A 12773-nucleotide genomic window follows, 5' to 3' on the forward strand; every position below is an offset into this window, starting at 1 on the left:
TTGTCTTCTTAACATGTAAGCTTTTAAAATAGCAGCCGGTATCCAGGCCTATCAAATTAGCCTGTTTAGAAGTCAACAAAGCCAGTGAATGACTTTCATTTTGTTGCTTGGGTAGAGAATTCTCTGAGTGTATAGAGTAAATATGATCTGTTCTTGTGTGACTGAGGAGAAATCCAATTTGACTTTCATTCAATGTGTTTTTCTCTCGAAGGAAATTCCGTATTGCTGTCTGTGTGATACTACAACCAGTTTATCTGAAGTGCTACTTACACAAATACAACAATAACTATTTGGGCTGGCCTTGTAGCCATTTTTATAAATTAGTGTAAATAAGACCCTCAGAACACACACTCCTGGGAAATGTCCAGATTTAGATGTCCATCTAAAAGACTTCAGCAGGGATTCTTACAGCTTCATCTTACTCTGCGTTTAATCATTTTTACACAGTATCACATTATTCAGTGGCAGCTTATCTGATTTTCTGCAGTGAGCTAAGTCTGGCCAGTTGGTTTTGCTACACTCTTTTCAATGGCAGATTCTGAGCTTGGGAGTTGGTTGATAACCTTCATTATTAGAGTAACGTTCTCTGTCTCTCTGCTCCCAATTCTAGGTTGTGGTTTTCCCCCTTCCCTCCCCATCCTATTAATAGGGAGAGTGACCTTTTGCAACAGAGTCATCCAGTCCTAGCAGCTGTAGTTGGAAAAACAATCTTTTATTAAACAAATTGCGGGCTGGCATTGTCTGTGGAACATCTATTATTTACTTTCCTTTGTGTGGACTGATAACTTTATTCATGAAATGTGGGGAGGGGTGAGCATAGGGAACATAATTCATTGCAGATGCAATAAGGGAAACAGTCAAGACATCTTCCATCCTGACCCAGAGATGCTCACCAAGGCCCAGGAGGCATTTTAATCATGGCTGTTCTGGAATGCTCTGAAATCAAATTGCCCCAATCATTTTACAGGGTTATATTGGGAGGGATGGCGGGGAGAGAGGAGAGAAGGTCTCTGTTTTATGGGTGGTCCCCGTCTCTTTAGAAAAATATTGGGGCATCTATCTGCCCAAGGAATTTGTGTGCTGTCACCGCTTTGTAAGAGAGATGTGACAGTATGCAGATAAAATGAATGGCGGTGCGTCAGGAGGGAGAGATGAAAGCAAGCATTGAAAGTGCCCAGGACAGTAGCCAGTACTGAGATGGTGTTGGTAATAGATCTGGTTCAATGCTGTGTTTGATTCATGGTTTAAAGGACCTGGCACGAGAAGCCTTTCAGTAAAGTGATTTAGGTGGCTTCATTTCCCAGGATTGTTGACTGCAATGGATATACCGTAATACTCACATGCCAGCAATGCTTTTTCATGGAGGGGACAGTAATTGGGGATGGTTTTGAGGGGGGGGGGCATGAAATGGGATATGGAAGTCCTCCAAATGCATATTATTCTGCTCAGAGTTTGTCAAAGGCAGAACTGTCCTTCCACCTCTGGACTATGACCCTATCAAACCAGAATCCTAAAATAAAGAGGCTTAGTTACATGTGACTTAATTGTGGGATTTTGGGGACAAATGGTCATGTTTTCCAGCTTAGGTTTTGTCAAGGTGCCAAGAAGTAAGTGAGATGCTCAGATGTTTAGTGCCTTGATTCATACACTTCCTTAAGTAGGAAGGATTTTCTGACATTGGTATATTGGCTTCTGCTAACTATCACTTGCCCCACTGAACAATAAGGCAAATGAGAAACCATGTGAAATAGCTAGTGAGGGAAGTACAGTAATTTCTTGCTTAACGTTGTAGTTCTGTTCCTGAAAAATGCGACTTTAAGTGAAACAATATTAAGCAAATCCAATTTCCCCATAAGAATGAAGATAAATGGGGGCGGGGGGTTAGGTTCCAGGGAAATTTTTTTCACCAGACACAAAAGTGTGTGTGTGTGTGTGTGTGTGTGTGTGTGTGTGTGTGTGTGTGAGAGAGAGAGAGAGAGATAAATAAAGTTTTAAACAAACAGTTTAATACTGTACACAGCAATGATGATTTTGAAGCTTGGTTGAGGTGGTGAACATAGAGGGTGGGATATTTCCCAGGGAATGCCTTACTGCTAAATGATGAACTAGCATTTGGCTGAGCCCTCAAGAGTTAACACATTTGTTGTTAATGTAGCCTCATACTCTACAAGGCAAAACAAATGGAGGGAGGGGAGACAGCATGGCAGACAGAGACACACACCCTGTCTGTGGGAGAGAGATTCGCATTGCCTCTTTAAGTATGCTGACACCACTCTAAATACACTGCCTTTTTAAGTACATCAGGAAGTTGAGACAGCAGCTGCGGCCAGCAAGCTCTCTCTGTCCTGAGCCCTATCGTGTCCCTGCCCTGCTCTATATGGAGAAGGGGTGAGCAGGAGCAGGGGGTAAGGGGACACCCTGATATTAGCACGCGCCCCCTGTGCAGCAATCAGGAGGCTTGGGGAGCAGCTCCAAGGCAGAGGGCAGGAGCAGCACAGGGCCATGGGGGGAGGGACAGCTGAACTGCTGGCAATTAATAGCCTGCTGGGCGGCTGCCGCACAGGGAACTTGGGGGAGTGGGGGGCTGCTGGTCCACTCTAGTTCCAAGCCCCCACCGGCTAGCTCCAACGGGCTGCTCTTCCTGCCAGCAGTGAACAAAGCAGGTGGCTGCCAAACCACATTATAAGGGAGCATTTGTGCAACTTTAAACGAGTGTGTTCCCTAATTGATCAGCAATGTAACATTAAGTGAGGAGTTACTTTAGGTAGAACTTTCCTTCGCTTAGTCTATTCCAGTGCTGTAACCCAGTCAAGCTGGATTCTAGGATCAGAATTCCAGTGACCTTGACATCACTATTTCTGCCTACGCCAATGACTGGTATTATGTTAATACAATGTTCATGTGAACCTTGAAGCTCTCAGTCTAGTCTCTGGTGGACAGGCGTCTTCTGACCCAATTGATGTTTGCATTGGCAGTCTTGGCAGGCAGGTCAAAGATCGAATCGACCACTGGCACAAAGTGAGCTTCTGATTTCTAGAGCCAGTCCTTCGGCGTCAGAGCTGAGGGTCAGCATGGTATATCCTGCGTGGCCAATGCCCGTGCTGCACCTGTTCCAAAGATGAGGGGGTTTCTGTTGCCTGTCCTGTTAATCCAGAGCTTTTTGACCAACATTTGTACGTGGGGGAAGGTGAAATAAAAGAATGTCCTGATATTTCAGCATGTGAAGTTGATTCTTGCCCATTTCTTTAACAGGAGACAGCAAGGTGAAGGGCCGTCCCCCAAAAGTCAAAGGTGAGAGAAAGAAGAAGCACCCTCACCATCATCACCATCACAGTCATCACCTGCAGCCACCTCAGCCTCCTTTGCAGCAGCAGCTGCTGCCACTGCCGCCTCCACAGCCACAGCAGCAACCAGCAGAGGAAGAGGCACCGGCAGCACGGCCGCGGATTCCTGCAGCAGCACCAGCCACGGCAGAGAAGAGCTTACCCACTGCTCCCCTCAATATCGTCCTGCCCTCAGAGGTGCCAAGCGAGGAGGATGACTTTAAGCCCCGCCCCATCATTCCCATGCTTTATGTGGTTCCACGGACCAAAAAGGTGGTCTTTGAAAAGGAGCGCATATCCTGCCAGCAGGCCTTTGAGCAGTTTGCCACGCAAAAAGGCCAGGTTTGGCGGGAGCAGGTGGTCCCTTTGGAGCTCACTGTGAAGGAGGAGGAGAGCAGAGAAGCAGAAAATGCGGATGTTGCCACTGAGGTCAGTGACTTACAGGTATGTGTCGGAAGGAGGGCTTGGTAGCACCTGCTGCTGATGTAAGTAACCATTGACTATCAGGAGACCAATAAATATTGCTTCCAGGGAAAGTCTGGTGGGACAGTAGTGTGCATCGTGGGATCTGAGCTAGAGTTCTGTAATGCTTTGGAGCAGTGGTTCTCAACCAGGGGTACATGTACCCCTAGTGTTACACAGAGGTCTTCCAGGAGGTGTACATCAGGCTAATTTGTATTCCAATTGATTTTATAATTATATGGTAAAAATGAGTCAGCAATTTTTCAGTAATAGTGAACTGTGACTCCTCTTTGTATTTTTAAGTCTGTGATTTTTGTAAGCAACTAGTTCTTAAGTGATGTTGAACTTGGGAGTAATAGGACAAATCAGACTCCCGAAAGGGTACAATAGTTTGGAAAGGTTGAGAGCCACTGCTTTGGAGGACTTACTTCCGGCCATGTGGGTTCTCCCTCTTTTTCTCCCCCAAATCTGACTCTGCTGAGTCTATTTGAGCTTTTAAGGACCTTTCCTCATGTTATACAGTGGAACAAGACACTGTGTTCTGTTGTGCAGCATTGTATCTTGTTCTCTTATATAGCTACGCAATATACTGTGCCCCACTTGTGCCTTTAGAGTGTAAGCTTTTCAGTGAGGGATTTGCATCTTGTGCAGAACCTCATACACTTATGGGGACTTGCCTTGCACTTGGGATAACCGCAAGAATTGAAGTATCTAGATCCTTTGGAAGATGGATTGGTTCTATAGAACTTTACCCTCGCAAGGTTTTGATTCAGCTTTGCGATGGCCTGTTGTGTGGTGGAAAGTGGTGCGCTGAACCTAAATCTAGGAAAAGGCTTTTGTGATGCTGGTTGGAAGAAGGAATGTTTTTAAGAATTTGCTGAGACTCTGTCCTCTGCCCCTCCTCCCCATTTTTCAAAGAGATGCTAAGCCCTGGGATCCTGTTTGGCTCAATACCGAGTCTTGTCTGAACAGGAGCTATCAGTGGCACAAAAGCCACCACCTTTCACCTTCAGCTTGCAAGGAAACTCTGCCTCTTCCCCCCCCCCCCCCCCCCCCGGGATGAGGAGCTTGCCACAATGAACAATGCTACAGGCCTTGTCTACACTAGAGAAACCAATCAGTAGTATTTCAATAGTTGGTTTTATCTCCAGTTGTTCAGCTGCTCATGTGAGTATTTCCACATTGGTAATATTGCAGCAAGTTAGACCCCTACAGTTTTGTGGCTGTGCTGGTTGAGGTGCCATGCCCACTAGGAATGTATCTGAGTTCCCAGTACTGCTGTCTGTCATCGTGCCATATTGGGTAATGTTTGCTAGGTATTGTGGGATGCCACTGAGGTCCGAGGACAGTTGTGGGAGGGAGGGGTTAAACTCCCATAGTCTTTAGGAAACTCCAGTAATTGGCTGTGGGGTATTCCAGTATTTACCTTGTTGCTGGTATTATTTCCAAACTGTTTTTGGAACATATAGGCTAGCGCAAACACTCTCAAGTGTGTCCCTCACCTATGAAGAAAGGTTTGTGCTTGAGTTTAGGAAAAGCTACCATGAGGCAGCTGCTGAGATGCAGTGGATTGTTTTTCAAGACCTCATGCTGAGTGTTGGAGACCAAAAGAAGGGTACCTGGAGTCCCCTGTCACCTTGGACTTTCAGAGTACGTTTCTCTGATTTATTCCTGAATGAGTTTCTAATGGTGGGGAGAGATGCTTTGGGCCATGTGCATGAGCACATTGGTGGGACCAGAATGTGCTTGTGATCTGGGATGTCCAGCGGCGACTGCAGAATTTCGGGAAGAAAGATTTTCCTGGACCTCTGTGCTGAGGTCACCCTGACATTATAACACTAGAATGCTCATTTCTCCAGGCTGAGGTAGGATTCAGTGATAGCAGTGTGCAAGCTAGCTATCCCAGTCAGCTATCAGTCAGTTAGGAATCAGTTTGGGGTCCATAAGTCCACTGTAGGCACTGTTGTGACAGAGGTACATGTGATCAGTGTGCAGGACGTTATAGCAAGCTTTGAACTGTTATTTCCTCAGTTGTACCAGTGCATTGATGAAACACAATTGCTATCTCAGCAAAGCCTTAGTGCTTTAACAAGAGGTAGCACTCCTTTGTGATGCAGGTCACGGTATATCATTGTAGTCAGTTCATGCATATCTGTGTTGGCTGGCCTGGGAGGATTCTAATGAGTCTCAAATTCATCCATTTTTCACAAAGATCAAAAATTAGACCTCTGTTCCCTGCAGTTGCATTGACATTAGTGAAATGGCTGTCTCTAATGCTATTCTGCATATGTGCTTCCCTGGTTTACGAAAACACATCCTCAAGGGAGTGGAAGACTCAACTACTCCCTGAGGAAATGGAGGATATCAGTGGAGTCAGTGATAGACTGAAGGCCACATTGCAAGAACTGTCTGAATAAACTTCCCTATTATCTCTGCTTGTTGTTGTTGTGTTTTACACAATATACCTGAAAGGTATTTAAAGATGACTGGAATACTGTCCTAGACACTTGCATTAGGCCATGCAGATGTGGAGGCAAGAGTTACTGTTAGCAGAGTCACCAACAGGAGAGCTACTTGGTCAGGGATGCTCTGTGCACCTATTCTGAAAACAGGGCAAAGGACTAAATTTCATTGTCAGTATGTCGTGACCTCTGTATTCATTTGCTGTATGAAGATAATGAGGAAGGGAATGTGTGTGTGCCCAGCGTGGATGGGGTAGGTTATTTTTATAGCCTCACAGATTTTAAGGCCAGAAGGGACCATCATGATCATCTAGTCTGACCTCCTGCACATCACAGGCCACAGAATCTTGCCTAGCCACTCCTGTAATAGGCCTGTAACCTCTGGCTGAGTTACTGAAGTCCTTAAGTGAAGTGAAATCTGTTATGCTAGTAATATACATTGCCTTCCAAAGGCATTGCTGCGTAGACAAATTCTAAAATGGCCTTAATGTATATTCTGAAATGTAATAGTGTATTAACTAGAGCAGATCTGATGCCCCAAGACACACACATATAAACATCCAAACTTAGAATGCTTCATGAAGTAAACCTGACAAGTTTTTTTTCATAGTTGTATGTAATACTGTTCGCAGATGTTCTCCTTGTCTTGAGTGAAAAGTCTCTGATACAGCTGGGATCATGAGGTGGGAAGAAGGGAGCCTCCCGATATGGGATATTTTCAGCGTTTTAAAATGCAGGATATTGGGCAGGAACAGGGAGTTCTATAGCAAGAAGTCCTGGAGGACACATCCCTTCCATAAGCCTGGTATGCCCCTGTATAAATTCCCATATCTGTGAATGGTGAGAGAAGGATAGGGAATTACAGGAGACAAATTCCTGCCTCATATACGTGTCCATGTGTGGATCATCATCATGCTGGAGAAACAGAGCAAGGCCCATGAGTCACAACTTTTCCCCTTGCAGCTGGTAAACTTTCTGCGACTCTGTCAGTTCAGCAGACATGTCCTTGGTCTTTGGCTTTCTGTCTTAGGTTGGGATTGTGGTAGTTTTGTGTCATTGCCCAGGTTGGTGGACTGCTTGTCTATTGGTAATCACTGCCAATAGTCAACTGCTGTCAAAGGGTAAAATGGTGAGACAGCTAGTAACCATAATAACCCTACACAGAGGCCTTGCAGTGCAACAGAATGTTGAAGTCGCCCTTGCTTCCAGTTATAAAGTACGATCAATTGTACAGGCTGTCCCAAATGGTGAGCAAATTGCCTGTTGCCCCCCAGTATTGGGCAGCTGTGTAACCCTGTCCAGGAACAGTTTGGGGAGGCAGATGGGGAGGCGGGGGTAACTTTTCAATGACAAATACAGTAACAACCTTAACCTATTACAGGCTGCCCTGGATGATATCACCTTGAGGAGGATTCCCAAAAGGCAGCGAAGGGAAATATTCAAGAGAGTTAGCGGCAAACCGGAGAGATACGCTGCAGCTTTATTTTCCCGTATGGTTCCCCCTGATAAGCTGAGGGAATGGCAAGGCACTGTTAGCTATCGTAGTGGCAGCGGGAAATATGCTTTGCCATGCAATGTGGTGGCCCGATTAAAACACCTTTTGTATAAGCGTTTCTCAGATATAGTGGCTGCAGCCCGGAGGAAGATCAGGGCTAAAATTGACAAGTTGCTGGAGCTGTGATTGGCTGCACGTGGTGCCTGTACTTCTGACTGCTGTGTAGCATGGAATGCACTTCGCTTTCATTCTGAATGCCGTACTAAGGACAATGATGCTGCCTTTGAACCGCTAACCCCCTGTGCTGTAAATTTCAAAGCAGGCCAATTTGTGCTCTAATGTATGTGCCTTATACCAAAAAAGCCGTCGATACTGTGATTACCAGTGCACGCTGTGTAGCTGCTGCTGGGTGGCAAGTGGGCTGGCAGATACAATAGGATGTAAATGCTTTGGCCACAGCCTGTGTGGTTTGTGCTGGCAAAATAAAATGCTTCTGTTTTTATGCTGCTTACTTCGTGGTCTCTTTGTACCTTTTTTAATTTGGTTTTATTTTTTGCTGCTTGTCCTCTTTTGGGCGTGGCTGCATGGCATAGCTCTGCCACTTAACCTGCTATTTTCCCCTGGCCTGGTGCATCTGGCAGGAGCAGGAAGATTATAGGGGGAGTTGGTATGGTAGAGGTGGGACTGTAGGGGAAAAAAGGAGTGTATAATGAGGTGGGGATGATGGAGCAGTGGATGTTCACGTTCTTGTGTAGCTATATCTACCTTTCCACAAATGCTAATGGTAGCAGCTATGTGAACCCCAAACATGTTCTTTGATTTTAAGCTGCTTAGAAGCTAGAGTTGTAATCGGGCAATGCCAGCATTACTCTGTATGGCCTTCACTGCCAAGGGGTCCTGTCTGACAAGGTTCAACTCATCTATCCCCTCCCTGCGTTTGGGTTTTCCTGCCTGCCATTTTCATCCTAGCTGATCCATCCTCCAGAGTTCCACTGCTGTCCACAGCAAAGTTGTGGTGGTCAGTCTTTGGCTGGAGATCTGGAACTTTTTTTTTTTTTTTAAACCACTGTATGTGGGCAACATCAGAGTGACTTCTGTTCTTAGTTTTCCAGACCTTGTGTCTCAAATCCTTGCCTTTGTCCTGCCATTGAGCATTTTGAGTGCTTGATGCCAGTGTGGCTAGCTGCTCATACAGACTGTGGCATTCCTGTGATATTTTCCCAGCTGGGAAGGGGCATGTTGATTGCCTCACTGTGAGGAGATAGTGTAAAGGTTTTCCAGGGATCAGGCAATAGAATATCAAGGCATCATATTTCTGAATTCTCTTCCTCAACTTTGTAGTGGGAATATGGTTGTCAGAGCCCTGTTAGCCAGAGTTTCTCTGGGAACACCCAAGTATGATGATGGGATTGTCTTTACTGGAGGGTATTTACTACATTGCATGAGTGGAAATCAATGGAGATGGGACCAAGATGTCAGCTTTAACACCTGCTCACAATTTTGAGTATAATGTAAGAAAGTGAAATTTTGTTTTGGATTGGACGCCTTGACTCAAGCTCTTACCAAACGACCCTGTGCAAGTTGTTGAATTCATTCTTGAACTTCATGGCCTGTTGTTGTTACCGTGGCACAAGACGATGTCAACAACAATAATTGCAATCAGTTAGAGCTGAAATACTGTTCCAGAAGTCGCTTGCTCTGAAAATGACTTGTAATCAAATTCCAGGCAATGCTATGTGTATGGGTAGGTGGTTTCTTGTGAAGCTGATCCTTGAACCATGGTGTGCAGAAAAATGACCAGAGAGGCCAGTTTTGCAGTGGCTGATGCACTAAGGGACAGCAGTGAGACACCTGCTGTAGTGGAATGGGTCCACTTGGGTGCTTAATCAGTTGAGTTAGCATTGATTGAGACTTGCTACAAAATTTTTTTAGGGTAACTATCATCGATGCCCAGCAAACAATCCATTACAGCAAATTTTTGTGTAGATGCAAGGGCACGTTCCACCAATTGAAAGGCATTGCAATCTCATTTTGCTCTAGTGTAGACAAGGCCTTGGTCACCTCCGGAATAGGTGACTGAAACTCACTATATCTGGGATTGAATGTGCATAAAATCCAGATGTCCCAGTTTGTGCAGAATGCAGCTCTCTAGCTCCTCAATGGAGTGGGCCACAACAAGGCCATCTGGAGTGTAACCACTTCAAAGGCTCACTGCAAGACCGTACTCTTTGACAAAGCACTTTTATTACATCCAGCATGATGATGATGGGGTGTGGGTGTGTTTGCAAAGCTACCTTGTCCAGGGAGTGGAGAAGAGCAGAAAATTCCTTTGTAGATTTCAAGGATCTATACCTTCAGACTTCATTTGCCTTGATATTGTGGTGAAGGGCACAATGAAACTCCCTAGCAAGATAAGAATTTCACCCAAGGGAAGAATTTTTACCCTGAGGTTTCCAGCTGAAATGCAGGCAACATGTGACATGACTGATCAGACCTTTCAGAGGCTAGTGAAACTAGCAAACTCCATCTGACTTTGAGGCTATTCTGGGAAGAGGAAAATGTTGTCATTTACCTTTACCTGGCATGATCTTATGGGAAGGTGTTGGCCTTATCTACCAAAATTACCTGTGGGGAGGTCCTTGGTGATCCTACCCAAAGGCAATGATGATTTTCTTGTGTGGTTAAAGGCCCCATCCTGGGGAATTAGCTTGAGTTGGCCTCTATTGTTCCCCCACTCTCCTGAATTCTGGGATTCCCATGGAACATGCTCTGGTTTGTTTCAGGCCACTTCTGCTTTTTCAAAAATGAAGATGGAGATAAAGAAAAGTCGCCGTCACCCACTGGGCAAGCCACCAACCCGCTCCCCATTGTCTGTGGTTAAACAGGAGGCCTCAAGTGATGAGGGTGAGTGCAAATGGCTGTCCAGAATACTGATATGCCGGGGCTACTTGCTTAGACAGCCAGTGGCTTGTCAAGCCCAGAAAAATTGCTGGGATGATCTTTAATGGAAAACCATAGCATGAGATTCTTCTGCATTTTGCTTAATCGGTGGAGGCCCCTGTACACTCGGAAGGAAGTGTTGCTGAATGCTAAACCCGCCTCTAGTTTGTTTTTCTGACTTTCCTGTTAACTACAGGAAATGTGGGGGAAAACATCATGGGGAAATTTGGGAGAATGTTCTGGGCAACGAGTGATTAAATTCCTGTTTGGAGATAGGCCGTGGGTGCAGTGGAGAGGGAGGGAGGGCAAGTTCTGTGATCTTACTCAAATGGCTACATCAGTTGGCAGATGAGGACTTCAAAATACCTGCCTACAAAATCACTTTGAGATGGCCAAGCTGTACTTGACACTTCCGTCCAAAGGAGGTTTCTATGCTCCCTGGAAGTGTCTTCTGTTCACATCTGTCATAGCTGCACTACTAAGCACAGGTAATGCAGTTTGGAGTCTTAGGCTATGTGAACACTACAAGCTAGGGTGTAATTCCCTTGCCCATGTACACACACTTGCGCTGGCTCTTGGGTGTGTATTTGGCACAACTAAGCCATGCGTCCGCTGCTGCTATCAGTGCTACTGCAGCTACACTGGTATTTATACTCATGCTAGGTGGATGAGAGCTAGTGCATGTATGTGTATGCAAGCAGGGAAACCACACCCCTCGCTCCTAGTGTAGACATATCTGTAGCCACGGGAAAATACTGCATTTGGGTGTAGTGCTCCTGTCACGAACCTATGCTCTCCATAATCCTCATATAGAATTAATGGAATTAGGTGGGGAGACAGTCAAAGGCCGAGATCCTCGTTAACAAACCGAGACCTAGACTTTACTGTGGGGCTCCTTGGTTCCTGTGGTCCTGCAGTGCAGCAGGCTGGAAATCTTGCAGCAGATTCAGAAGGTTTTTTTTTTTAAGGGTGGTCTCCACTGAATTAAATCAGAAGATGAATAATACAATCTGTATACTATGCCTTGTGATAATTGTAATGTTAAATTAATATTTTACTCTGCCTCTGATTGTTTTTCCGCATGCCCCATGTACTTGAATATGTAGAAGTTGTCATGGGGAAGCTTTGTCAGCTAGGTAGGGGGGAAATAGGGAAGAACTTTAGAGTTGTGGGAGAAGCAAACTAGCTGGATGTTTCTGCTAAAACCGTCAGCAGAAAAGTAGTGAGCAATCCTTGTATGTTACTAGGCTTCAGAGTTAACATAGCACTGAGATGTATGGGAGACTCCCCAATGCTCAGAGCTATTGCTTTGGGCTGTTTGCAGACTTGGGCAACACTACATTAGTTTATACTTAGTGCATGCATGGAAAGTTTTCATTGCACTTGTAGAGACTAACACTATTTTAAAATGAAAAGGAGTACTTTGTGGCACCTTAGAGACTAACAAATTTATTAGAGCATAAGCTTTCGTGAGCTACAGCTCACTTCATCGGATGCATTTTGTGAGCTGTAGCTCATGAAAGCTTGTGCTCAAATAAATTTGTTAGTCTCTAACGTACCACAAGTACTCCTTTTCTTTTTGCGAATACAGACTAACACGGCTGCTCCTCTGAAAACTATTTTAAAATGTATGCTTAGAAACTGGACCACAAAACTGAGGCAAGGATTGGATTCCACAGGAGTAAAATCACAGAATGCCTGGGGTCCCAGTCAAAAGTTTGTGAAAGCAAAGAATTGACAGAAGCTAATCACAAACAGCTGCCTGTCAGACCTGTGCCAGAAGCAGATGAAGGTTGCTCAGTAGATTGCAGTCGATGAAAGGGGGTTGGGGGAATAGTTGCAGAAAAGTGTAGACTAGAACCCTGGCTGAGCTTGCCTCTTGAGCAAGATTTAAATCTGTAGGTGGGTAAGGAGTGCACCCTGTGATGGTAGTTGAGAACAGAGTTGCCATTCACAGGTGGAGACTGGGTGATACCCAGACCCCTCTTGGGAGCTGGCTTGACCAAACAAATCATATAGTTTCCTGAAAGATGAAACTACTGCCTGGAGGCCAGGGGATTACTATAGATATGTATTGCACACCTTGAACTT

At 45.2% G+C, this 12773-nt stretch overlaps 1 protein-coding gene across 8 annotated transcripts in view; it reads left to right on the forward strand.

Annotated features, from left to right (window-relative positions):
* Positions 1-12773, forward strand: part of KDM4B (lysine demethylase 4B) — a 224851-nt gene that overhangs the window by 140832 nt on the left and 71246 nt on the right. For 4 of the 8 annotated variants that reach the window (XM_043502586.1, XM_043502585.1, XM_043502584.1 and 1 more), the window contains 2 exons: positions 3253-3767; positions 7629-8253. In XM_043502586.1, coding sequence (XP_043358521.1) covers positions 3253-3767; positions 7629-7928 — 815 coding nt within the window. In that variant the 3' untranslated portion in view covers positions 7929-8253. Of the gene's footprint in view, positions 1-3252; positions 3768-7628; positions 8254-10525; positions 10647-12773 lie in introns of those variants that run through there. The other 4 variants (XM_038383771.2, XM_043502583.1, XM_038383773.2 and 1 more) reach the window with 1 other exon arrangement.

This window comes from Dermochelys coriacea, chromosome 25 (genome assembly GCF_009764565.3).
Source record: "Dermochelys coriacea isolate rDerCor1 chromosome 25, rDerCor1.pri.v4, whole genome shotgun sequence".
Classification (NCBI taxonomy): Eukaryota; Metazoa; Chordata; order Testudines; family Dermochelyidae; genus Dermochelys; species Dermochelys coriacea.